Here is a 25,789-nt window from a genome sequence, read left to right on the forward strand (position 1 = left end):
CAAAATGAAACGTATAACTGATAATCAACATGCACTAACTTCACTGAGATATTGTAAAAGAAGAAAAAAAACTCTCTGGTGTGAACGTGGTGTCTATTTTTCCAAAGTGTTAGTTGTACTTTTTATTGCTTTGGTTAGTTCACTCTGATGAGAGATCTTGTTAATTTTGTATTAAAAACAAACGTGCTGTGCATAGAACTCCTGCTCTGACTAATTTGTTCGCCCTCCTCCTCCTCCCCTTTCTCACTCCTCTGTTTCCCTGGTAACTCCTTTCTTAGCTGTACTGTTACTATGGAAACTGAAGTCTTAAAGCCAGGTATGTGTCGTCTCTATGGCAACAGGGGAGCAGTAAAGAGTCGTTTTAGCCTCGTGATGATCCTTCATTCATTTTATTTTTCTCTGGGTCAAAGGTTACACAGCTCCCACTAGCATATACACCCCCCCCCCCTCCCACACAGCAGTGATTGGTTGCAGATGCAGATGGCTCAATCAGTTATCTTATTTATAACATGGACTGTATAAAGATGGACGACATGACAAAAGTGAGGTCAAAGTATTCAGAGCTCCTCCTGCTGACTGGCTGCGGTGTAGCTCTTAAAGATGTGAGTCAAACTTTTGAACAGACGTAACAGAATCGTTCTCAGACCTCATTTTTGTCGCTGTTAGGGATGGGCAATGATTTTTGAATATTTGTTTACTTTGTAAGAATTGAAGAGTTACTTCGAATATATTCTCATTTTATTATTTTTTTAAGTTATATTTTTGGGCGTTTTTATCTTTATTTATAGGACAGCTGCAGAGAGACAGGAAATATGGGGAGTAGAGAGTGGGGGAAGACATGCAGCAAATGAGGTTGAAATATGGTATTCTCACCAGAAAGTGGCAATAGAGAGTCTTAAAGCTGTTTGCTGACCGCGTTAAATAACAGAAGAAGAAGAATGCTAACTGCATTAAATAGCAAAAGAAGAAGAAAACATTACCGACAGTCGTTGTGATTTTTTCCTTTTCTGAATCTCACAGTACTACACGTATTTCCGGAGACTGAGCATGGCTGTAAAATGTAAACACACACCACGCCGCGTCACAGAAACACTGACATAAAGATCAAGACAGACGCTGTCAGTGCCCGCTACTAGCAGCACCATGTCCTGCCGCTGGCTTATGTGACTGCCACACAAACGGGCCGTTGACGGGACAGGTTTATGTGTGCGTGTGTGTGTGGGAGGGTGATTATTCGAATAATCATCCAATAGATGCCAATGATAATCAAATAGTAGTTTGGCTTGAAATGCCCATCCCTAGTCGCTACAGCTTCTTATTATCTTGCTGATTTACTTCCTGGTGGTCACTCTCCTGAGCTGAGATTTAACGAGTCATTCGATGCTTTAAAAATAGGGTGTGATGCCATGATTGACAGCTCTGTTGACCAATGGGACTGCAGCACCTCAGCAGAGTGGAGAGCCAGAGAAACAGGACACTAACATATAACCAAGAGTCCCAACTCCAAACCTCACCTGAATCTCTTCCTCACCAACCTGAACTAGTACCTGTTGATCTGTGGGCCGTACCAGCCTCAGGATCTTTACCATCTGTGAGTTACATGTGTGTTAAGGTCTGCAGAGGGGGCGGGACGTCACTGCATGGCCCCTCTAACAAAATCATACTGTTTATACCCTGGTTCCACATACACAATCTTTTGGGGTGTTTGGCTTCACTTTTGTCCAACAGGAGGAGGTTGAGACACGCCGTCCATCTTTACATACAGTCAATGATTCATAATGTCACCCTCCCCGTTCTCCCAGTTCTCAGTGGCCTGACCCAGTCCTCAAATACAGTTACTGTCATGTTAAAAACCTCATGGTCGATGGCGAACAAGTGTTCCAGTAAAAACATTAAAAAAAGACGAGTACATCGGTTAGCTCAAGAGGAAGGTTTCTATTAGCACTAGCACTCTCAAGCTCGGACTCTACATACAGTAAGCACCTTCACAGGGTGTCTATGGTGTTAGCACAGGTAGAGAAACATCCACTCGGGTGTATTCACAATGCTTCGTAATACATAGATTAAAGTGTTAATGTTCATAGTGTTACAGCAGATTATTAGTGTCTTTACAGTGTTTATGCATCTTGAATACACCCCCACATTTCCAGTTTTGGACCATTCAGCTTATATTAACATACAGCATGTGACTGTGTGTAGGTGTGTTTTTTATGTGTGTGTGTGTGTGTGTGTGTGTGTGTGTGTGTGTATATGTGTGTGTGTGTGTGTGTGTGTGTGTGTGTGTGTGTGTATATGTGTGTGTGTGAGAGTGTGTTTCCAGCAACATAGTGTGTGTTACAGTGGGCATCAAGTGACTGTGAGATTGGCTGATTGTGTGTCAGTGGTTATCTCTTCTTCTCTTAATCCGACCAATCATTCTCCTCCAGCTCGGAGTCGTCCTCAGAGTCCGAGTACTCAACAGCGATGCGTCGCGACAGGATGGTGGCCACGTCGTTTCCGACTGGCTCTCTCTTGGCCTGCTGCTCCTGCTGCTCCTGTACCTTCTTCAGCTGGATGCCTGGAGGAGAAAACACGGCGTGAATGTTTGAACAGGAACAAAGAGGATCTGATACACAAGGTGGAGATCCTCGGTTCATGAGAAGAGAGAGTCAGTTCTTGATTTATGAATACTGATTAGATGAGGGTGAGTCCCAAATAAAAACGGAACTCACTGAACCCTACAACATTAAAGAAGTCTTCTCCTATGTCAGACAAACATTATAAATATATGAAGATGTCAAAACCACATTTCAGTCAGCATCATGAAGACGAAGCTAAAAATCTGAGCTTTTAATCGCTCTTTTTCTTTTATGTAGAATCAACAAAGTATTAAATGATGCTGCATGACTCTTTTTCTTCAGTGTTCTGCACATACAAACAACATGATATAAAAGGCAGTGAATATTCATGATAGGGATGTGCTGCATTTTAAATAAAGGTCAGTTGAATAGTTATACAAATGCATGTGCTCTAAATACACACGCACTCTTACCCATTCGTATAGCGGCCAGCAGGTCACTGCGGGCGTCATTGACCGCTGCGGCCTCAGCGGGAGCGGAGGAAGACATCTTGTGGGTTGTGGGATGAGAGGCACCAGATGGAAGAGGAAGTGGTGGAGGACCAGGGGGAGGTGGAGCTGCATGGGCCCCGGATAGAGGCGGTGGAGGTGGAGCGTAGCCTCCTGCGCCAGTCATCGGCCCTGGAGACATCGGACCTCCGGGGGGTGAGGCGAAGGCAGTTTGGGCAGAGGGGATGAGAGGGGCGGGAGGAGGGGGAGGAGGACCGGTGTTTGCATAACCGTCCAGACTGCAAGAAAGAGGACACGATGGAGAGAGAGTCAAAGGTGGACACAAACAAAGCAGCCTGTTTTTATGGCTCACATCACATCTGGACCGTGAACCACCAGGGGGCAGCATCAGCTCAAACGTAGAGCCTTCTGTGGCCTCAACTGGACATTGAACTATTCAAAGGAGAACGTTAAAGTGAATCAGGCAGAGATTAGAGATTAACTCTCATATGATGTGAACTGGTCTCTCCTTTGCACCTGTGTCCCCTGGATTAGATCAACAACATTATTGGATTGTCCTGGGATTTATTTGTCACCCTAATTTTGCTTTCTAATGTTCGATGTTGCTCTGATGGTGTCTACATTAACAGACGTCTTAAATCTGATCCTCCTGCAGTGAACTTTGGAGAATTTGAACTTGAGAGTACAGAGAAAGCAGCGCTGCAGTAGTGTGTATGTGTGTGGATGCATACCTGTAGTCCATTGGTGGGAGGGACATGGATCCACCGTTCATTGCCTCACTGGGTGGAGGAGGCAACGGGACTTGTTGTTGGTGGTGGTGGTGGTGAGTGCGGCCCAGTGTCCCGCCCTGATAGGCCATCATCGCCCTTCCTCGGTTATCATGCTCTCCTCGAGGACCGTGACCCGCAGCCATCTGGGCCGCCAGGACGCTGGGCGGAGGGCCGGAGTAGGTGTGGGCGTGGCCGGCGTGGTTCATTGAGTTTGGGTAATGGAGCTGGTCCGGACCATGACCCCTGGAACAGAAGAAAGCAACACATGAATCAGAAACAGCTCAATAAAAAGACTCTGAGCAGAGGAGACAGGGTCATGTGACATTGAAAGCTTTTAAACCTAGTCCACAGAAGAACCAGGACTTCACAGACACCCACCTGTTCTCTGGAGACATGGAGCCCTCAGAGGAAGCCCCTCTGTCTCGGTGTATGGTGTGTCGATGATCGGGCCTCAGCTCTTTATCCAAAGCCATCATGTTCCACTCCTGGCGACGGTTCCTCGCCTTTCGAACCTTCTTCACCTCCCTCTGTAACGTGCCGTCCACACAGCGCCTCTGCTCCTGACAGACAGACGGACAAGAGAGGACGTCAGATACCGATTGTTTTGTTTCAAATGTTTAAAACTTAAAGGCGTGAGAAATGATTACAAAGAGGGAGAAGGTTCTTACCTTCTGCTTCCTTTTCTCTTTTCTCTTGTCCTCCGTGTCCTGCAGCATCTTCTCTTTCCACAGGTTGAAGAAGTAAGAGGGATCGGTGTAGAACTTAAGAGCTTCTTTGCAGTCATCCCTACACACACAGACATGAGGAAGGTTGTAACGGTGAGTGTCTGTCTTTGTACGGAAACACTTATAAAGTAGAGTCAGAGCAGGATGGATGAAGGGGTTTAAAACACGAGAGGCTTTGAATATTACAAACGAAGAGGAGGCTGACAGAGCCGTGAGGAGTGACGGGAGGAAAGAATGAGACCACGGACCAGAGAGAGAAGTGTGTTTTGTAGTCTGAGTTAGTGTTTGATTCCCACTAGAGCCAGCCGTGTTAAATATGTAATGCACCTGGAAAGCACAGTGGGTAAAAGCAGCAGGAAATATGCTGCTTCACTGAGAAAGTGGGTCAGAGCCAAAATCCAAGCCAGAGCAGCGGACGGATTCAAGAGGTACTGCAGAAGTTAACGAGTGCAACGCTGTTCGGATGTTACATTTAAGCTTTATTTCATCAATCTGAGTCTAATGTGTGCATCAATCAAACAATCAATCAATCTTTATATAGATATCATTCATAGATATCTATTTTTATACACTGAAAGTTTGACATACTTTGTTCTTATTAAAGTAGCACCACTGAAAAAGACTTGATACTAATATCCAGAGAGAAGCTGCTGCAGAGACAGACTTGCTTCACGGCTGAGATACGATCACACAGTGAAATGATTGTTTAGTTTGAAAAGTGAATATAGAAGCTCTTTATTTTGTAGAGACTCAAATAATGATATAAAATAAAGCAGTGATGAAGCTGTGAGAGCTCTCTGCAGGTCTGAGTGTGTGGTGAGAGTGAAGGTTTCAGCAGCACTGACCTGTACGATGAAAGGATGTTGAGCGGCGGAGGCTTGTCACTCAGGTTGTACATCTCTTTGACGGGGATGGGCACGCTGCTCTTGGACACCACCTGCTGGTCCTGAGTGGTGGAGCTCTTGAAGGCCTTCCTCATGTTGATGTCTTGAAGGGAAACTGAGGAAATACAAAAAAAGGAAACATGAAGACAGATGGAATAAGTAAAAGAAACCTAGACGTTAGAAAGGTAGAAAACATGCAAGAGGCGACGCTCGGAAACTGATCGTAACATGGAGACTCTGACCCACCTTCCTCCACGGTCGAGTCCAGCTGTGTGACCTTGACGGCCAGCCGATCGATGCGGTCCTGGAGAGAGTTGGCACGCAAGTAAAATGTGTTGGCCTCGTTGAACAGCTCTCCGAAAATGTCCTCTGCATGTTTACCTGGACAGGAGCAGCATGAAGAGAGAGGAGACAGGAAAGAGGAGAGAAAGAAGGAGACTTTTATCATCCACTGGAGCCGCATAAATCCCCACAGAGACAGAGGGCCGATCAATACGACGGTAATGTGACACAATGTGAAACTAGAGGCTTAAGAGTCTGTGCAGGAAATGGCATCTCATACAGCTGTATAAAGCAACACTTCTCATTAATACTTAAACATGCGCTGACTACAGAGATGCTTCTGTCCGCTCGGTATTGATTGGTGAATTTATCAAAGGCTGTATTTGTAAGAGACTCTTGATCTCAGAGTTTCTGTTTCAGAGAGAGAAATCATTTTTAAATCTAACAAAAGAAAATAAAGACCCCCCTCGTCCCGACATAATCTCCTGCAGATTATTTTCCATTAAAAAAGCTCATACTGCCATCGTCCCTGCAGCGGTGAGTAGTGACTTAATCACACACTCCTCAACCTGTGTGACAAGAAGAAACTGAACCTCATTCACATACACACGCTGACTCTGCAGGTGTCCTTTCCAAACATGCACTAAACTTCTGAAAACTTCTCCACATGTTTGGAGCAGGGTGCATGAAACAGCAGACTTCACTCACACCTTTTCTTTCCTCAGAAGTCTGAGTGTGTCGATGTGTGAACACAGCATGTAGGAAAACTCACTGTGAGCGAGTGGGTGAGAGCGATGACGTCTTTTATCTATCATGCAACATGTGCACAACCAGAGAGAGATCTTCATGTTCTTTGGTATCATGAAAACATTCAGTTTCACACAGCACTGATACTAAGGACAAAAACATAGTGACTGCTGCAGCGTTCCTTTTACGACATGTCCTCCCTCCTGAGTCCACACCTTTCATCAGACAGGGAAAACTTTGAGCTGTGAGGGACGTGTGTGAAAGGGCAGCCTTCATGTTGAAAAAGTGTGTGAAAAGGGTTAAAGTGTCAAAGAACTGAGGGTCTGCAGGCAAGCATTGTGAGCTCGAGCTGTGAGCAACAGTGCAACTTTTCAGTCACAACTCCAAACGAGCAGGGAGGGGCAGGGAAGCTTGCAGCTGAGGTCACGCTTCTTTCTGCCTGCTGTGTGTCTCTGCTCTGCCCTCTGTCACAGCCTCTACACTGCTAACTCCTCTCTTCACAAGTCAACAAATAATGACATTTGTTGGTCTTTACAGCATCTCATGAGGTGCATTTCAACCAAGAACTACTTTTCCCGGAACTAAAAGGTTCCTGTGCCCCCACCGTTGTCTGTGTTTCAACCGCAGGGCTGTTGAACAAGTAGTTGTATTAAACTGCCAGACCAGTGGAGGGCAGTAAGTAAAAGACAACACCATGCAACCCAGATGATGCAATAAAAGGTGACGACCTGACCGGAGACACGTGGAGACATGTTGCGTCCCTCTGTTCTCTGTCTGTTGCAGAACGACAGGAAGCAGAGGGGAAGGACAGTGATGTCACCTGGTAATGTTATGTTTTTTCAGCAGACCTGACCTGCAGACTGTTTAAACATGGATGTAGTCGCCGTGATGTCACCTGTCTGATTCTGAAGCAGAGTTTGGAAGCCTGTCATCAGCAGTTGCCATATTGGAAATGCTGACTTGAGATAACTTCTGTTGATTTAATAAGAGGCAAAGAGGTGAAGTTGAGGCCTTTAGCCTCCTTGCTAACAGCTAAGTCAGCCACGGCCCTAATTATGCAAAACTCGTAATCCTAATATCTTCTTTACTAATGAGTTATAAAAAAATTCCCCCACGTACAGTGTGTGTGGATAGAGAAATGAGCTATTCAGACCCAAATCGTTTTTTGCCCCAGGCTGTGAACGTGTTTATCTCTGCTGTGATGATCCTCTTCTTTGGATGGGTGTGTATGTGGTCTCTGGTGTTTCTGCAGCCAGCCTCAAGTGGACGCTTGATGAACTGCAGTTTTTAACACTTCCACATTGGCTTCATATTTTAAGACCAGAGGTTGCCGCTTGGTCCCAACTTGCCGACTGTCAACAGGAAGCTTCACATCTGTTCAGTGACAGCTGGGGATCCAGACCGCTACGTGGGACCTGAATATGTGCTGGTCTTGGTCCTAACACTGTTCAAAGAAAACATATTGGCAACCATTCTTATCATAAAGGGTTGGATGTGTGAAAAGTTGATCCTTCTCTGCTCCAGGTGATGAAGCTGTAAACTCTGAGAGGGTCTCAGGTCAGGGCTAATAAGAGGAAGACTACGAGGAGATTTCTCAGGTTGACAGTACATGTTTAAAAAGTAGAAGAAAACAACGTCTGGATTACATTAGGTCAAAACCAGAACACTCTCACTTAGAGAGCGCTGTGTGTTAAAGGGTGGTATGGCTGACCCACACAAACACACTCTGCGGGCTATTTGTGTCCCTCCTGCTGACAGGATGGGCTGCAGGGAAAATACTTAGAGGAAGGAAGAATCAAAGATCCGGCATGCTGGGCCGGGTCAACTCTAACCTCTCTTAAGGAATCTTTCAGTCACACAAACACACACACGCACACACACGCACAGGAACAGTGTATGTAGTCTGTAGATTTTCCCCTCGAGGGCCTGAGTGTGCATTTATATATAGCACCTACAGCTGCTTCTGAAAGGCCCACTCCCAACGCAGGAACTTGACACAATAAGAGGCAGACAGAGGATGGATACGGCCGGGCCAAAGATTAGAGCAGCAACAAGGACAGGTTTCAACTCTGTCTCAATTAGAAGGATCAAAAATAAACGAAGATAACGAGCGAAGAATAACTGTGAAAGGACGACAAACAACGAACTGCTGACAGGTTATTAAAAGAGGACAAGGAAGATAGAGACTCTAATTTCTCAGAGTAATGCATTTACAGGGAGCATAACAATCAATACAGAATAGTGCTGCACGCAAATACAGTTCACACACACACACACACACACACACACACACAGAGAGAGAGAGAGAGAGAGAGAGAGAGAGAGAGAGAGAGAGAGAGAGAGAGAGAGAGAGAGAGAGAGAGAGAGAGAGAGAGAGAGAGAGGGGGGGGCTATCTGCAAACAGCTGTCAAGATAAGTTCATTTTTGTTGAGCTTTCTAAAAGGATTACATCTCAGCCCTGCATGTTCGCGGTGCGAGGTCTCTGTAAGTCTGCTGCTATCCCAGTGACCCCGGGCCCTGTAACCATGACAACCCCAAATCAATCGCAGCTTTAGGATTAATGATGAAAGCATGTGATCTCGTCATACTCCAGAGAGAGTTCACACAAACAGAGGAGACAGTGTTCATGCTGGAGGTCTGGAGGTTGCAGCCTGATGTTGCTCTGGTTTCAGGATGTTTCTCATGTCAGACAAAAGATTTGTCTGTGATCTGTTTTATAAACTTCAGCTGTTATCTTCCTTTGGCTAAAGACTCAGTGTGCGTTCAGTGTGTGTACTTATTGTGTGTTCATTGTGTGTTTATTGTGTGTCTTACTCAGGCTGCTGAGTTGACGGATGATGGCAGAGAGCGTGTTGTTCATCACACACTCCAGCTCGCTGCCGATGCCATCAGGGAGCTCCCCTCTGCAGAGGTAGCGGGGCTCGATGTTCCTCTTCACCAGCGGCATGGTGAGGCGTCACACCGACACGACCTGAAAACAAACACACAGTTTAGTTAATACCAGACGGTCTGTGATGGAGGAACCATGAGGTGAGATGCTGGCCACATCCGGTCTGCAGTCTATGAGGAGGATAACCAACCCCCACAGGCTGTGGACCCACACGCACACACACACACACACACACTGAACACACATGACGCAGAGCTGAGGGAGACATTAATATATATGTAATGTAATTGTATGAATTTTATGTGCTTTGGCAATAACATGTCTTTGTTCATGCCAATAAAGCAAATTTGAATTTGAATTAGAATTTGACATTCATCAATAATATCACACAGATCATAGGTGAATTATTTTAATGGGTTCAGATGATCTTGCTGTGAAGATGTTTTTCAATACAAACAAAAAATAATTTGTTGTTTCACTGGATAAAATATGAGTTTATTGCTGTTTAAGTAACAGGGGAAATCAAATATACCCTTTACAGTTCCCAGGAGCTTAAGCAGAGCATGAGATGTTCATCCTTTTTTTTCATTTAGTCAGAACAGCAGACCAAAACCTGTAGTTATATGATGAACTGTTTTACATCAGAGGTTCTCAATAACAGAGCCAGAGACTGGAGACGCACGTAAGGACCATAGACTATAAATAATGAACGTAGTATTCGTGATGTCATCCATCTTTTGCTGAAGTGCTATTTTGAAGCCAATCGGCGGCAGCCATATTGGAAATGACCCCCTCCTGAAACAACACTCATGGTGTTCAGGTTATTTGTTTTGGAGATATACTCGTATTTATTTTCAGTGTTCATCATGAAACAGCTGAAGCTGATAAATGTGTGACAGATTGGTAACAGCCTGTTAAAGTCCCAGAATCATTCCGAGCTCCTCTACCAACTGAATAATCTTGTTAACATGTTTAGTCACTTCTCCCCGCTCTTACATGGAGACTCTTTATTGTATTGTGTTTCTATCTCTCCGTTCAGTTCGCCCTCTTCATAAACAGCATGTTGTTTATAAAAACTAAGACTTGGCAAGCTGTCGGCCGGGAAGCTGACAGCGTTGACGAACCACTGACGGCGTCCAAAAGCCAAAAGCCAGAAGACTGGTGGCGACCAGCAGAGAGATTAAAGCATTAGAGATAGGAAGATACAGCATGCCAGCTAATCCCAGGCTGGTCTGTCACTGGCCCAGCTGGAACCCTGACACAAACATGGATATGGTCACACAAACATCCAAATTCTCTGAGCTGAGCACGCTTGAAGTCAAACAGGACTCTGAATGAAGGAACAAGGCGGACACCTGACACGCACAGTTACAGCATCACATGAACTCTGAACGCACCCTGACCTCTCAATCTGAACTAAACCCTCCTCAGCCTTGATGGACTCCAGCAGATCAAACGCTGCACAGACAATTACTCAAAGGGAGAAATCCCAGGTTGCATCAGGGCAGCCATCTTATCTGAGCGTCTTCCTGCTTCCTGTTTTTTTGCACTCTCAGCCTGGCCTCTGTTTCCTGGTCCTCCCTGTGTCCGTCTCGCCTTCCTGTCCAAAACACTTGGCCCGAACAATCGAGCTCGAGAAGCGAGCATGGGCGAGGAAAGGGAGACAGATGGAAACATGTGAGCATCCTTTTCCAACCCGAACCTTCTCACACAAACGTTTTAGAATCAGGATGAAATTATTCGCTCTTAATGACAGCTCCAGACTTTCTACTGTATATCAGGTCCAAAAACAGAAAATCACTTCAGTGAGGAGCCGGCTGGACGGACACAGGAGCTCTGGCTGTGTGACAGAGGGCTAATAATAGCTGACAGGTACAAGAAATACAACTCAGGCATTTCATTTGATGGAGAAACAGCCTTTTAAATCCTTGTTTACTCACTGCAGCTACAAAACAAAGGTATCTAAGTGGCTTTAATTATTTATCTTTTATTCTTTATGAATAATTACCTCATGTGTAACCAAACAGAAGTGTGAGTTAATGTCTTCAGTGAGCGAGCAGCAGTGCGATCACAGCAGGACTCTACTGTAATTACAGATGGTGTCATTCCAGCTGTCAAAGACAGAAAAGAGACACCTCTGTTCACAGAGGACAAATCAACCCAACCTACTCCTTATCTGGACCCTTTTTTTCTCCCAACAACCCCCTATGAACCTGGCAGTCTCATGCCAATAAGCCAAAACAAAGGGTAAAATTGCACCAGCATGTGGTGCCACAAAGGACACTGAGAACAGTCAGTGCAGCAGGGTCCGGGGTGGATCACCAGAGCTTGTTGGATGTAGCAGCCAGCATAAACATTTATGTAATGCTCCGGGCTTCTTGCTGCAGAAGATAGGAGGAAGGCGGTGATGCAAATGAGAAGATTGCATGTTTTTGCTTTAACTGTCTGGCTGGGATGACAATCACATCAATGAGGCGAAATAATGAGGCAAGCAGGAGGAGGAGGAGGAGGAGGAGGAGGAGGAGGAGGAGGAGGAGGAGGAGGAGGAGGAGGAAGGGGGGACAGGCCTCGTCTGCTGGTGAGAAATGAGGGGAAAGTAGAGGCAGAGAGGGGAGCACGCATGAGAGACACACCACGTGGGATAAGTGACAGAATAGAGACAGTGAATTAGACAGTGTGTGTGTGTGAGTGTGTGTGAGTGTATGTGTGTGTGTGTGTGTGTGTGTGTGTGTGTGTGTGTGTGTGTGTGTGTGTGTGTGTGTGTGTGTGTGTGTGTGTGAGTGTGTGTGAATGGAGGAGAGGAAAAGGTTGTGGGTAACATCAAGAGGTGAACAAAGTGTGTGTGTTTGTGGGGAAGAAAGAGTGTGTGTGGTGGGGGAGGGGTACAAACAGGGACCTCGGGGAAGCTACTGAAAGGTTCCCGGGACAATAGAGCTCCGTTCACACGGCAACAGCACTAGCTCTCCCATGCATCCTCCCCCGCCTCCTCCTCCTCCTCCTCTTCGACCTTCTTTAAGGCCCCCTGTACTCTTGCAATGAAAGCGCAGCAAGCGAGCACTCCTCCTTCATCCTCCTCTCACTTTGGAGAGACATGGGCGAGAAAGGGAGAGTAAAGTCTCCACACTGGCCTGACTCACCCACAGCTCCACAGAGGAACGCAGCACAGTACGCTCCAAAACACAGACTCTCACTCCAATACTTCATTTGTGTTTAATCTATCACGATCTAACAAGCACACAAACACACCAGGTCGCCTCTCAGATATCACACCAGCAGCAGAAACATCTCTGATCCTCAAAGGAGTGACATCCAGGCTGCATTCAGGGTGAAATCAACTTCCCTGCTGACTCCTGCATGGTGCCTGCATCTCAACGCCCACACACACACAAACACAAACACAAACACACACTCAGATGGAAGAAGCCTTCTTCACTACCGAAGTGAGAACTCCATTAAGATCTGAAAGGAGAGTCATTACAAATTCATAAAGCGAGTAAAGCTTCTTGTGTTGCGGGTGTTTTGCTTGTTCTGATGTGATGAATAATGCAGTGTTGATTACGTCAGGTCACACTGCCCTAAATATGACGTAAAAATACTGCTGCTGTGACACCGCGCCCGTCAAGGAACCTCTCCACATCCCGATGTTACTCTAGGGCTCCCGTCGTGAAAATTTTATGACACTGAGCCTGTGAGAGCAGAGGACGTGAAGAGTGAAGCCTGGCAGCAGCTGGGACATAACTTTAACTTTCATGTATACTGCAGAATAGATATTAAATGTGTTATAACTGGACCATTATTCACTGGTATTACAAATATTGGCTTTTAAATAAATCATAATATGAGAATAGAGGCTTCATTCTTCCATTACATGAATTTATGTCGTCCAAATTATTGATCGTGAGCAGAAGAGTGATGTGAGCGTTCAAACTTCACACACAGGATGGGATTTATGACTGTTTTGAATTATTAATTATTTCAGTTTTTGCATTCTTCTTCTATTTCATGCGGATATACACATCTTCAACCATGTTACCAATTTATAATAATCAATAAATATCATACTAATATCAATCTTGCTCTAAATATGAGTGCAAACATGAGCCTGAGCTGTTATAATACCTTTGGTGAAGGCTTCAAACATTATTTATATAGGAGTAGTTTAATGTTTTGATACATGAAACAATAATCAAACTGCATGCTTTACAGCAAGTCAGTTTGTTTTTATCATATTAACATTAAATAAATATTTACAGTTTTTTTTTGGTAGCTGGTGGGTGAAGAAAGATGAATTAACTAAAAGCATCTCTCCTCAGATTTAACCTTTGCGCACGTTTCATGCATTGGATTAGATTGCACGCTTATCTATAAATGTAAATGTGCCATGATCACAGGTTTATAGGTAGGAGTAGTTGCATTGATTGCTCTACTATTATGATTACTATTAACATAATGATTGTTGGTCATCTGTAACGAGGTTGCCATCATTTATATGTCATATTTGAATGCTTTACCAGGATTAGAGGTAGATTTAATTTAGTTATCATCACATGCACATGAGGGATAAGTTAACCCTCATACTATCCTTGGGGTCAATTGGACCCCATTCAATGTTTAACGTCTTTAAATGAATGACTAACATCATTTTTTTGGCTTCATATTTCATGACTTTTCCTAATGTAACGAGGACAACTGGGAAAACGTCAAATCAAAATGTTGATGTGTTCCAATTTCCTGTAAAAGAAAAATGACACATCGGTGTTCCTTGGGGTCAATTTTACCCCAGGCTGTTTTAACTGTATATAACAGAAGAAATAACATTTTACATTCGTTTTGGTTGTTTTGGATGATATTGAGGTCACTATAACCAAGGACACTTACGCATGTGACTGCAGGAGCTGGGATCAAACCGCAAACCTTCAGATTGAGATATAATATATCCAGCCACCATGTCTCTAAAGACATTCAATGAGTCCTGTGTCATACGTTTTGATAACAGAAATAAGGCAGGGCCAAGAGAGCATGAAAAACTTGCAGCAGTTTGATGTTCTGTTTTACAAATAAAGTCCTTCTAAATGCTTTAAATAATGTTTATGCTTGAAATATATTTAATTTAAAGGGCTATTTAGGTTGTCAACAAATAAACGTAAAGTACCTGATAAACCTAGGTAACAATTAGGGATGCACGATATTATCGGCACGTTATCGGTATCGCCCAATATTGGCTTAAAAATGAACTATCAGACATCGGCCAACATGCCGATATCTGCCAGTATAAATAACCAATAAAATAATGGGCTGCTGCACACATGCTGGGCTCATGTTTCAAGTTAAATTTGAAATTAAGCAGCAGTCTGCAAGGTACATGTAGCTGACTAATTTAGGCACATTTACTGTCAGAGTAAACAATTTTATTTAATTTGTGTTTAATTGCTGTTCAGTTGTACTTTTCACATGTTCCCTGTGAACAGAGGTTAGGTTTACTTACAAAGTTAAATGGGAAATTGGCCAAATTTGCCCAGGTTGTGTTGTTATGATTGTCTCAGGGAGAGAGTCATCCAAGTTTTAAGTAGGATGTATCTTTTTGTTTCAAAGTAATTGTCATAAATAAATATGCAGTTTTAAGTATTTTTCTTATTTTGCAAAATAAATGAATATTACATACCAAATGTGATGAGAGTATCACCATAATACTGTACGCTAATTCCAATACAGAAGAGAATTGATGATCTCTGCAATTAGTCGTGGGGAAAAAATATCGGTATTGGTAATTGGCTAAATGAGTTGTAAAATATTGGCATATCGGATATCGGCAACAAAAAAAAACAACATATCGTGCATCCCTGTAACAATCAGTTTCCGGAGGTTTAAATTGCTGGAGTCAAATTGACACCAAGGATAAAAGATGTTAGTAAATTTGAGGGTAACAGGAGGGTTAAAACAATATGAAATGTGTGTGTTCATGCCTCAAAACTCAATATCTCCCCTCTCTCTCTCTGTCTCCATCACAGGCTGATGCACGCACACTCACGCACGCCTGCATTAAAAACACACACACACACACACACACTCACACACACACACACACACACACACACACACACACACACACACACACACACACACATACACGCACACACAGGCGTGAACTAATGGCCGATCAATCACTGTTCCGCACCGTCGCTTCCCGTTACTGATGGACTGACCCACATCTGTTCATCACCCTCGGTTCACATGGATATCAGCCGGTTTTTACCGTAAAGTGAGCCAGCCCTGATCTGTCTATAGGCTCCTGTCACACTGACACCTCGCCGGTGCACAACCAACATCAATTAACCGGTCAAAGTTGCTCAGCATTAAGCAAAATGTTCATTTTCTAAGGCCGTTTTCTGCTCCGGAGAGTCCGTCTATTGCACCCAGGCGGGGGTCTGCTCAGACTGACCCCTCGGTTAGCTAGCTCATGTCCAGTGGTCGAGTTCTTAATCAGGAATATTAAGAATAAAATACACAAATTCAGCACTTTGATAAAATGTGTCATTAGCCGTAGTGAAAAGTATCATAAGGTTCTCACCAGTCAATGAAATATTAGAAGAGATCAGCCCGTCTGCATGTCCCGTTAGATACTCCTATCAGCTCTTCCATCCTGTGTCCCCCAGCCCGTCTGGACACTCCGGGGAGAAATCCTTTGAGGACATGGACACGCCCATCAGACGCATCAACTAATCACATCTTCAGGCATGGGTTTTATGACGTGACGGACGTTCCGTTGAACCAATGGGATGTCTCAAAAGAATGACTGACAGGGAGACTCCCCAATCTCCAGAGCAGTGACTCCAACAGAGGAGGCGGGGCTTCGGTTGGGCGTCGCTGAAGAGCTTAACGGGTTTTTTCACTTATCTGGGTCCTGTTCCTTGTCAAAATTATTAGGGTTTTAAATTGAACTTGAGGCCTGTGGGGATTTTAGTGACACGAAGACCTCCTCTAAATAAATAGTGGTAGCAGAAAATTGCGAGCTAGGGAGATTTTTTAGCAAAAATACTGGAGGCAGTGATACTGAGAGTGAGCAGAGATTGTATTGTATAACAGACTGAAATAGCTGGACCAGTATCCTGCAGGAAGAGGTTCAATGAGAGGACTTGCTATACTTAGATCAGAGCTTTATTCTCTCAGGTGTGTTTGTAGACAAAAACAGTCTGAGGGAGATGACAGCCATCAAAGCAGAGGAGTGAACAGAGAGCAGTGTGGACTGGATTTAGTCCATGAGAAAAGGAAAGGAGGTTTTATGATTGAGAATGCATGATCTATTCCTGGAGAAGGGCCAGAAGCCACAACCTGCATACAGCTGTCAGTTTAACATTTATAATTGATTACACAACGAATACTAAATCACACAAGTATGCATGTGGATGTGAGTGAAGTGGAACGGTTAAGACTTATGTGGCAGACTTGGACTTGATGGCTGATGAATGACCTGCAGAGAAATGATGTGGTGGCATATATATTTGTGCTTGAACCATAAGCTGATTGGTACTCAGCAAAATGATGTGATTTGCAGCTTTGATATGATATGTCTCAGTTATCTACATTCTTGATAAGACTTCAACCTCTGCCATGGCAAACTGTAAAGACCTTTTCTCACTGTGCTTTATGTTTTATGGAAAGAAAAAGTCAACTGAATCAAAAAGTCCTGTCACTGATCAATGATGAATTGCATTTTGCAGTTATTTCATGCCCTGGAAAAATTGTTACCCCTATTGTGACATAAGTTAAAGTGAGGTGTCTGAGACCGGGGGGACTGACCTTATAGTGACATTTCTGTGACCCTGCATGACGTTGAAATCCAACGATGAATGATTTTCAGGATTTTATTTACAATGCTCCATGCCAGTTGGAGTTTGTCTGAATTCCTAAGAAATGTTAAGCAGCTTAACTTAGTGAAGTAGAAATTGGGAAATAAAATAAAGAAAAAGTGATTAAAATGTGAAAAGGGTTAAAAGCTGCTGGAGTGGTTACACATACATGCTGCAAATATATATCAACAATATCAGGGTTTCAACTTTTATTGTCAGGATACTTGCTTCATGTAAAATATTTCAATACAATACAGTACAATGCATGTTCCGTCTGCCATCCTCCATGCGATTGATTGGTTTTGTTGTCATGTTTGTAAGGCTTGCCCACAGTGGCTGAGTGCTCAGCCAGCACAGGCTGCTCCGCCCATCTTGCCATGAAAACGAAAACCCATGAAAACGGATTAAATTATAAACTACTAAAATCTTTTTTGTCTTTCTTTTTTTGTCCTTTATTAAAACCCTCAACGCCACAGCTGTGGGAGCTCAGCATCCTCCCAGCATGCTTCACAGCAGCTTAGTTCAGTCCTCAGCTGAGGCCCTCACAGGGCCACACATACTCACAAACAAAATTAACAGACAGATAGAGAGACAAAAAGACAGACAAACAGACAGACAGGAGGACAAGGAATCTGTCAATGCTGGCAGTCACATAGCAGCTTTCAGTCTGTTCCAAGCTTTGACGGTAGGAAGGCTGGGGTGAAGGTGGAGGTGTGGAAAGAGGTGAAGAGGAGATGAGATGACAACAAATCAACACGTTTCCCCCAAAAACCAATCCATCATCTCTGGGCTGGTTCAAAACACGGACACGAGTAGGACTCGATCCTCATATCCATCCTCCTCCTTTGTTTCACCTGTCAGGTTTGCTCTGTAGAGTGTTTTCTAACACTTGGGGGTAACGGTGTGTTATCTAAGTGTGGTCACTCAGGTCTAAAAGACTGCTGCAGAGAAGGTGCCCTCTGTTGGGTGGGGTTTGTAGCCTTGGACACCCCCACATCCCTCAGTACATTCGTCCAGGTGGGCATGGTGAGGGCTGTATGTGTGTGTGTGTTTGAATGTATGGATGTGTGGGAGGGGTTCTCAGTAGCGGTGGGTCTGGTGGGAGTACTGAGGCGGCTGTTGGGAGGTAGAGGAGTATCCCATGCTGCTTTGGGGCAGTGATGTGCTTGGTCCAGGGTTCTGGTAGGCAGCATGTGGATTGGAGCGCTGTGGGAGGAAGAAAACAAGATATTACATCACCTCTGTTTTTTTAAAGGATTACAAGTTGGTTTGGAATTAAAACATTACAAGAAAGAGAGATAAAGGAGTCATGTGATCTTCCAGCGGTCACTCAAGTAAATAAGGTACAAAGAGTAGAGAGAGAGAGAGAGAGAGAGAGAGAGAGAGAGAGAGAGAGAGAGAGAGAGAGAGAGAGAGAGAGAGAGAGAGAGAGAGAGAGAGAGAGAGAGAGAGAGAGAGACTTACCTGGTAGTCTGAGGTCATGATGAGGCCACCTGAGGTAGTGGTGGGCGGGACAACTCGCACTTTCTTCAAAGGCGGACCCTGAGCATGGCTGTTGTCAGGGTTACCAGTGTGCCCCGCCCCGTTTGTGTGGTTGTTTCCCTGTTGCTGTTGCTGGTTTTTCTAACAGGAGACAAGAAAGTACAAAATCACATCTCAGTGTGTGTGTAAGGTCGAACTGATGATGTTCACTGTGATGGTTAGATGACCGGGCCAGAGTGTTTCCTGAACTGCAGCTCTAGCGGTGCTGTCCCATTCTGCAGAGATCACTACCTGTCACTGGACCAAGGAAGGAAAACCAGTAAAGCAGGGTCATGGGTGGCCAAGGCTCGCTGACGCTCATGGGGAGTGAGGGCTGCTGGCACTTGTGGGCCAATTCAACTAAACAGCTAATGGATCTAAAATCACTACAAACGGGTTGCATGTTGTTGCATGTGGGATTGCAGTGTGCCCATTCTGACCCCTGTCCACTGCTACTTTAGAACTGGACTGCTGGGTCTGATCCATGTAGGCCCCACCTCGTTACATACTGGACTTAAAGGATCTGCTGCTAATGTCTTGGTGCCAGATACCACAGCACACCTTCAAAGGTCTAGAAGAGTCCAGATCTCATTAGGTCAGGACTTTTCAGAATTGACTAGAGGGCCTCCTACACTTTATCAGGCAGGTGGTCGTGATGTTGAGTCTGATCAGTGTGTATTACTAAGTGTTGTGATTGACTGTCAGGGAGCACATGGAGTTCTTACTTTGTCTGCCTTGTCCTCTGGTTCCTCCTCTGTTAGGAACTCCCTCTTTGGATAGGGAATCTGGCAGCCTGCGAACACACTGCAGAACAACAACACAAAAGAGGCTCATCAGGATAAGCACAACATAGACGTACTGGATTCAGGGCTATGTGTGTGTGTGAGATGTGACTCACTCAGAGGTAGGCAGAGGCTCCTCCAAAAAGTAAGGGTCCTGCATGGCCTGCTCGGATGTGATTCTTCGGATAGGGTCCATGGTCAGCAGCTTCTGCAGCTTTAATGTATTAAAGCAGCGTGATTACAACACTCCTCTATGTCTGTGAATGAAGTGTAATATTTAGTGTTCCTGTTACAGGAGGATGAACTCACCAAGTGGAATGCTTTGCTGTCTGGTTTGACTTTGTGTTTTTCCATGTACTTTATAAGGCTGCAGTTTGTGTATCTGTGATAGAGAGGGAGCGAGTTATATCAATACTCTGCCTTCAGCTATGACATGGTAAGTGTGAGCTGTGTGTTCCTGACAGCAGACACGTCACTTTGCTTTCTGACTTTCTGATCTTTGAGAGAAACTGGGACATAGGTGCTCTGAGGACTCACGTGTTCCTTCTAAAGTCTTTCATCAGCGTGGAGTGCTCTGGCATCTTTTTGATGTCCTCCCAGTCTTTATCTGTCAAATGAGGAAAAGACCGGATTACAACACGTCACAACCTCCCTCCCTTCAAGAACAGATTATTTAGGTTGTTGGGTCTGGATTAGGATCTTTTTAAGCATAGATGCTTGTGATTTCCTCACAACAGCCTCTTGTTACATCAACAGCATATTGAGCTTCGGTTTTGACATCTGTTTCTTTTTTTATAAAGCCTGTCTGTGTGTAAATATCAACCGTGTGCAGGCCTTTTGATTAAAAAAAACACACCAGAACTTTAATTACAAAACACCGCAATGGGATTGTGACTACTGTGAGGCTCAGTTCACCCTGAGAATCAAAACCAAATCCATCAGACAGGCTGGGGAATTACACAACCGGAGCAGCAGAGAGGGTGGAAGGGTAGAAAAGTATTCAGAAGCAGCTTAAGTGAACTGGAAAATATAGGCCCAAATGTAACACTGCAAGTACAAGTTTCTATGTTTGAGACTTGGCTTCATCGACTGTGTCAGCGGATTGATGTCCTTAGACTACAAAACTGCCTGAAGGAGAAGAGGAAAGGAAAGATGAGGCAACAGTGGCCCTTAAGTATAATAAAGCTGAACACAATAGAGGTCCTCGATTCCCTCATGTCACATGACACACATCCTCTTTTCAAGCTGCACAGGTGATTTAGTGTTGAATTATGCGTTCGTATTTTAGAGTTTTCTCTTCAGGTTTTCACAGCAGTGAGTCCTCACCAGCAGGGAAGCCCATGACATTGAAGATGCGGTCCAGTTGGTCGTGGTGGTAAGGGTTACTGGTCTTAATATCTTCCTGGCGACAGTGGAATATTGGCTCAGATGTCAGCAGCTCTGCAAAGATGCAGCCAATCGCCCAAATGTCTGAAGAATGGTGGAGAAGCAGACACCAAGTTAATCTCAGGTTGCATTAGTGAGCACGTCTGATGGCATGAACTCAGGAAAGAGAAGCTGCACAGATTGATGGTGGAGAGAAAGACAACGCACCGATGGCTTTGGTGTAGTGCCGAGCTCCCAGCAGTAGTTCAGGTGCTCTGTACCAGAAAGTGACCACCACAGGGTCGAGATCGGCTAAAGGCTTCAGCGGTGAATTGAAGAGTCGGGCAAACCCCATGTCAGCTGAAGATTAGACAACGTAATCAGTGAAGTGCTGAAAAACTTCAACTTTAAATAACGTTTAGAAGTAGAGATCGTACTCACCAATCTTTACTCTCCCCCTCTCCGGCCCTTCCCCCATCACTAAAATGTTTGCTGGTTTCTAAGAAGATGAGAGACAAACCCACAAAAGGTCAATAATTTTAGACTCAAATATTTCACTGACTAGAAACAGATAACTAGAGATACATTCAGATTAATGTGGTGAAGTTGGAGAGCTCTGGTCCTGCATACAGTGCGGCATTACAATTTGTTGTTATCGCCCTCCAGTGGATAAATAATTCCACTACACCCAGAAGAAAGAAAGAAGGCCAACCATTTAGAGTGTATTCTGACAGTAAGAAAATATCATGTAGTGTCTGAACTGAAGATTTGAAATCTGTGAACAGTACTGTTTTTAAGTTTCAGAACCAAAAAGCTTCTTCATTTCACATGAAGTAAAATGATCTTACATTAGGTGTTAATGTCATAATAATTCATCAAAACAACTCAAACACAGGAGTCTGTGCATCAGGAGAACAAGACAGAACTACATCTGTTCACAAGACAGAACAGGAACATGTGAAAACAGGTGGTTAAAAGCAACGCAGAGCCGCACAGCTTCACATGCCTCTCCCTGATTCTCTGCCCAGTAACAATCTTCTGATCTCTCATCAACTGCTGCCTTGTTTTCCCTTCTACCTAAATATTTTCCCCCTCTGGCTCCCTCCGTCTTGTCCTCTCCACCCCTTTCCCTCCCCAATCCTCTTACAAGGTCTCTGTGGAGGACCCAGTTGGCGTGGAGGTAATGGATGCCATCCAGGATCTGGTAGAGCAGAGACTTGACCATTCCTCTGGGCAGCTGAAGTGGCTTCTTGTTGGCCTTGGAGGCTCTGTGGAACTTAATAATGTGCTACAGAGAGACAACATAACAGTGAATTAAAACCTAAATACATAATTTTGTCTTTTTTTTCTTACAGTCACACGGTGAAACAGTACGTTTATGCTGCCGTCAGAGTGAGTAAGGCTGATGTTTATGGCGTGTGTTTCCACTTCCTCGGTATGGTAAGTGAGTTTTGCAGCTTTGTGACAGTAATGGTATTTCAACTCGCCTCTGGTTCCACAGTGATGCAGCAGTTTGACTATTAAACGTTGAATACTTCTTGGTGTTTGTGTTTTAATGAGAGAGTGCCACGCATAATTAGCACCATGTTCAGTCTCCGTCCTTACAACTGCAGACTTGTGAATGAGTATGCATCAACACTGTGAGTAAATCTGCAATTGTGAAAGTCTGTGCTTTAGTCCCTCTCATAATAAAGAAGATCACAAATATACAAGGAGACAGCAGATTTATAATATATGACCCACATGTAAACTATGAGCATGAACTAGGAGTAATGTTTGTTTGAGCTCTTGTAAATGATGGAAATCTGCAGAGTTTATGTGTTGGTCAGAAAATATGAGGGAAAATAAATCCCACAGGGAATAAAGACATGCATCCACAGTTATTCTGGAATATTCTGCAGATAATGTGTTTAATATGTTATGCCATAAAGCTGTAGTGCTTGATACATGTATACATGTATGCATGTGTGTGTGTGTGTGTGTGTGTGTGTGTGTGTGTGTGTGTGTGTGTGTGTGTGTGTGTGTGTGTGTGTGTGTGTGTGTGTGTGTGTGTGTATGTGTGTGTGTGTGTGTGTGTTGTGGGTGCATTTTTACCCAGAGATCGTGCTCGGCGTAGTCAAAGAGCAGCCATACTTTACGGTCTGCATGTGACAGGAAAACCTTCTGCAGGGAGATGACATTGGGGTGCTTCAGCTCCCTCAGCAGCTGCAAAGTACAAACTCATTCAGCTACCACATGAAATCATGAATGACACAAAACAAAGCTGGACTAGTAATCATAAGTGATCTATGAAGTGTAAAAAATGAGGAAATAACTCTGCTGATTATCATAAAAAAAGTCAATGTGTTCATCATTTGTGATTTATGTATCTAATTACTGTCTTAAGTCAGTGTTCACTTAACAAAAGCAACCCTGTGAAGGTGATTCATGCATTCCATAAACCACCTAGGAATGGCATGAGGGCTTTGACAGACCAAACAAAGGGACAAAGTAAGCCAAGCATTTCTTACTGCAATCTCTCTGCAGGCCGACATGGAGATGCCAGTGCCTTCAATCTGCTTGAGGGCGTAGTCCTTATCATCCTTCCTACAAACACAGAGAAGCAGAGCAATATCAACACCAGAGCAGACTGTGAGCCCCCTGAGAGCCGTCTGTAGCGAATCATAAAGGGGGGCACTTGGCAGCTGGCACGGGGAGTCTGAGAAGAGGCCGAGTTGCATTACCTCCAGATTTGTGTAATCAAGCTCACCTCTGAGGCTCAAAACAATAGAAGGGGAAAGGAAACAGGCCCTGTCTGGCAGCTGGCGAGGGACAAACAGAGCACAGAGACTGGCTCTCACTTGAATGAATCTGGAATAACCCCTTCCAACCTCCCCACTGGCCTACATCATCTCATAAACCCAAGCTTTGTGCCTCTGTAGTGCTCCATCCAACTGCTGCAGCACAAATTAGCTCACAGAGTCTCATAAACAGCACCCTCCTAAAGTGAACACAAACATCTTTAAACACTTTAGGGCTTTTTTGTGTGAATCTGGCTGCCAGTATGTCCCGGCTGTCATAAAGGGCCTAGTATGAGCATGGTAGCTCAGGCTGCTTCAGCTCTGCACAGCCCCTGTACCAGACTGTGACATGAAGAACGTCAGAAAACAAAGAAGAAGAGAAGGAAAAGCTTAAAAAAGGAATGTGGAGATGCCCTGGTGTACCAGTGTGTTTGGTTCAGCTCCAGCCAGGTCACTGTATGTCATTACAATCTGCTTTTCCTCATCAGGTCTACTATTCATCAAAACAATGCCTGCAAAATAGTGTTCAAACTAGTAGTGTGGAGATGATGTTAAAACTAAGGGCAGTGACAATAAAAGAGTTAATATGTGATTGTGTTGAGTTTGTAACTCAACAGCAAAACAACAACAACAACATACTTGCATTTAGGGTTCTTAAATTTTTTAAAGCAAGGAAATATATTTAAATGCACAAGATGTCTACAACATAGATGGATTTAAACAGTAATACAGAGCAGATAGATGTAACATGGTGCACTGATATTTACCTTTAACACATAAAGGTAGCCTCTGTCCTCCATATAGAGGATGACTTAGACCATCATTAGGTGCTCGCACAATCATCCTACAATTACCTACACATACAGTTTGGTTCCCCTAATGATGTAATGACTTCTGCTGAGCAACAAACAGGAGAAAGCTTTTATTTTTCAATGCAACACACACTATAATGCTAAGCCTCAGCGGTGGACCATATGTCAGGGCTTTAAACTCTGCTGCACTAAGCTCCATCCGCATCCTGACAGTCTGGGCTGGTTCAACAGACTGCTCTGTTATTCTCTCTAACATGTATACATCTCTAACATGCTTCCTCCTCTGTAGGGGTAAATATTAAAGATGTGTTTGAAGGAGGGATAGGCTTGTGTAGGGTTCACTGGCTGCTGGAGGCCTTGTTGGTCATCCACTCACCCATCTTTTCTTTTCGCCTTGTACACATGACCGTAGGTGCCTCTTCCCACTTTGCATCCCTCGTACTCAAACAGGTCCTCCACTCGCTCTCTTTCGCCGGTCAGCTTCACTTTAAAATCATAGTCCATTTTCCCCTCTGTTTGGTTAGATGTCTCCGCTCCTGCCTTTTAAAAACCGTCGCTTGGGAGGTACCTGGGCTTCCCCGACGAGCTCGGTTTTGGATATTCAGCTAGTCGCCTTCCCCAGCGTGGCCCTTTCTTCTTTCAGCCCAGCTTCCACATCCAGTGTTCGGTCAGATTGTTTGTACCGGAGAGGGTGCACGGTGCTCGAAGATAGTCCAGCCCTAAATGTTTTCCTTTCTTTCGCTGCTGCGTTTCTCTCAGCCGGTATCTGCTCCAAAGAGACGCACTTCACTCGGTAACGACGGCGGATTGGCGCACGGCACTGTCGTAAAACGTCGTGAAGACATAAACGCAGCAGAGAAAGAACTAAAGAAAATGGATAGACATATTACACCCGATTAGACCACGTGGATATCCATACAAAAACTGTGTGATGAATAAAAAAAAATACAGTACAAATAAAATATGAATGTGTGACAATGTCGAGCAAACGAGAGAGCTGCGAAAATAGATATCTGTATTTTTTGGTATGTAAGACTCCTGTGATACATCATATACATGTGCAATCCTTGATTTCCAGTGCAATATCTCAACAACAACGTGCAATATTGTAATTTATTCTACAACATGTTTTATTATTATATTCATCCACTAAAATTTGCACTCTGGCTTATTTATTTATATCTTAAAAGTAATTCTATACCTTTCTTTGTACAGATAACATTTTTATATAGATTTAGATTTTTTAAGGTTAGTTTTTAGGTTTCTATATTTATTGTCCTTACTGTCTTGTTGTGTCCTTTCTGTCTTGTTGTTAAG

General features: G+C 44.1%; 2 protein-coding genes across 2 annotated transcripts; both read right to left on the reverse strand.

Annotated features, from left to right (window-relative positions):
- Positions 1-54: 54 nt before the first annotated feature.
- wasf3b (WASP family member 3b) lies at positions 55-16,045 on the reverse strand. The gene is made up of 9 exons (XM_034707063.1): positions 15,934-16,045; positions 9,290-9,446; positions 5,693-5,827; positions 5,408-5,561; positions 4,506-4,623; positions 4,216-4,397; positions 3,799-4,080; positions 3,032-3,345; positions 55-2,557 (listed from the first exon to the last, which is right to left on the reverse strand). The coding sequence occupies exons 2-9, from the start codon at positions 9,420-9,422 to the stop codon at positions 2,400-2,402; spliced, it is 1,476 nt and encodes a 491-aa protein (XP_034562954.1). The 5' UTR covers positions 9,423-9,446; positions 15,934-16,045; the 3' UTR covers positions 55-2,399.
- Positions 16,046-17,406: 1,361 nt separating this feature from the next.
- On the reverse strand, positions 17,407-25,330 carry cdk8 (cyclin-dependent kinase 8). The gene is made up of 13 exons (XM_034706203.1): positions 24,849-25,330; positions 23,391-23,466; positions 22,975-23,085; positions 22,028-22,168; positions 21,322-21,379; positions 21,109-21,240; positions 20,842-20,985; positions 20,053-20,122; positions 19,825-19,897; positions 19,632-19,729; positions 19,459-19,537; positions 18,677-18,835; positions 17,407-18,418 (listed from the first exon to the last, which is right to left on the reverse strand). Exons 1-13 carry the CDS (start codon positions 24,974-24,976, stop codon positions 18,293-18,295), a joined length of 1,395 nt encoding a protein of 464 aa, XP_034562094.1. The 5' UTR covers positions 24,977-25,330; the 3' UTR covers positions 17,407-18,292.
- Between the last annotated feature and the right edge of the window lie 459 nt (positions 25,331-25,789).

This window comes from Notolabrus celidotus, chromosome 17, assembly GCF_009762535.1.
Source record: "Notolabrus celidotus isolate fNotCel1 chromosome 17, fNotCel1.pri, whole genome shotgun sequence".
NCBI lineage: Eukaryota > Metazoa > Chordata > Actinopteri > Labriformes > Labridae > Notolabrus > Notolabrus celidotus.

Bases quoted from the DNA above. Each gene is read 5' to 3' on its own strand.
- wasf3b (XM_034707063.1), bottom strand. From the start codon at position 9,422: ATGCCGCTGGTGAAGAGGAACATCGAGCCCCGCTACCTCTGCAGAGGG. The intron at 5,828-9,289 runs GTAAGACACACA...GCTCCTGTCCAG, and splicing joins CCGTCAACTCAGCAGCCTGA to GTAAACATGCAGAGGACATT. The intron at 4,081-4,215 runs GTGGGTGTCTGT...CTTCTGTTCCAG, and splicing joins TCCATGTCTCCAGAGAACAG to GGGTCATGGTCCGGACCAGC.
- cdk8 (XM_034706203.1), bottom strand. From the start codon at position 24,976: ATGGACTATGATTTTAAAGTGAAGCTGACCGGCGAAAGAGAGCGAGTG. The intron at 23,467-24,848 runs GTGAGTGGATGA...CTGTGTTTGTAG, and splicing joins AAGGCGAAAAGAAAAGATGG to GAAGGATGATAAGGACTACG. The intron at 19,898-20,052 runs GTGAGTCCTCAG...TCTCTATCACAG, and splicing joins AAAGACTTTAGAAGGAACAC to ATACACAAACTGCAGCCTTA.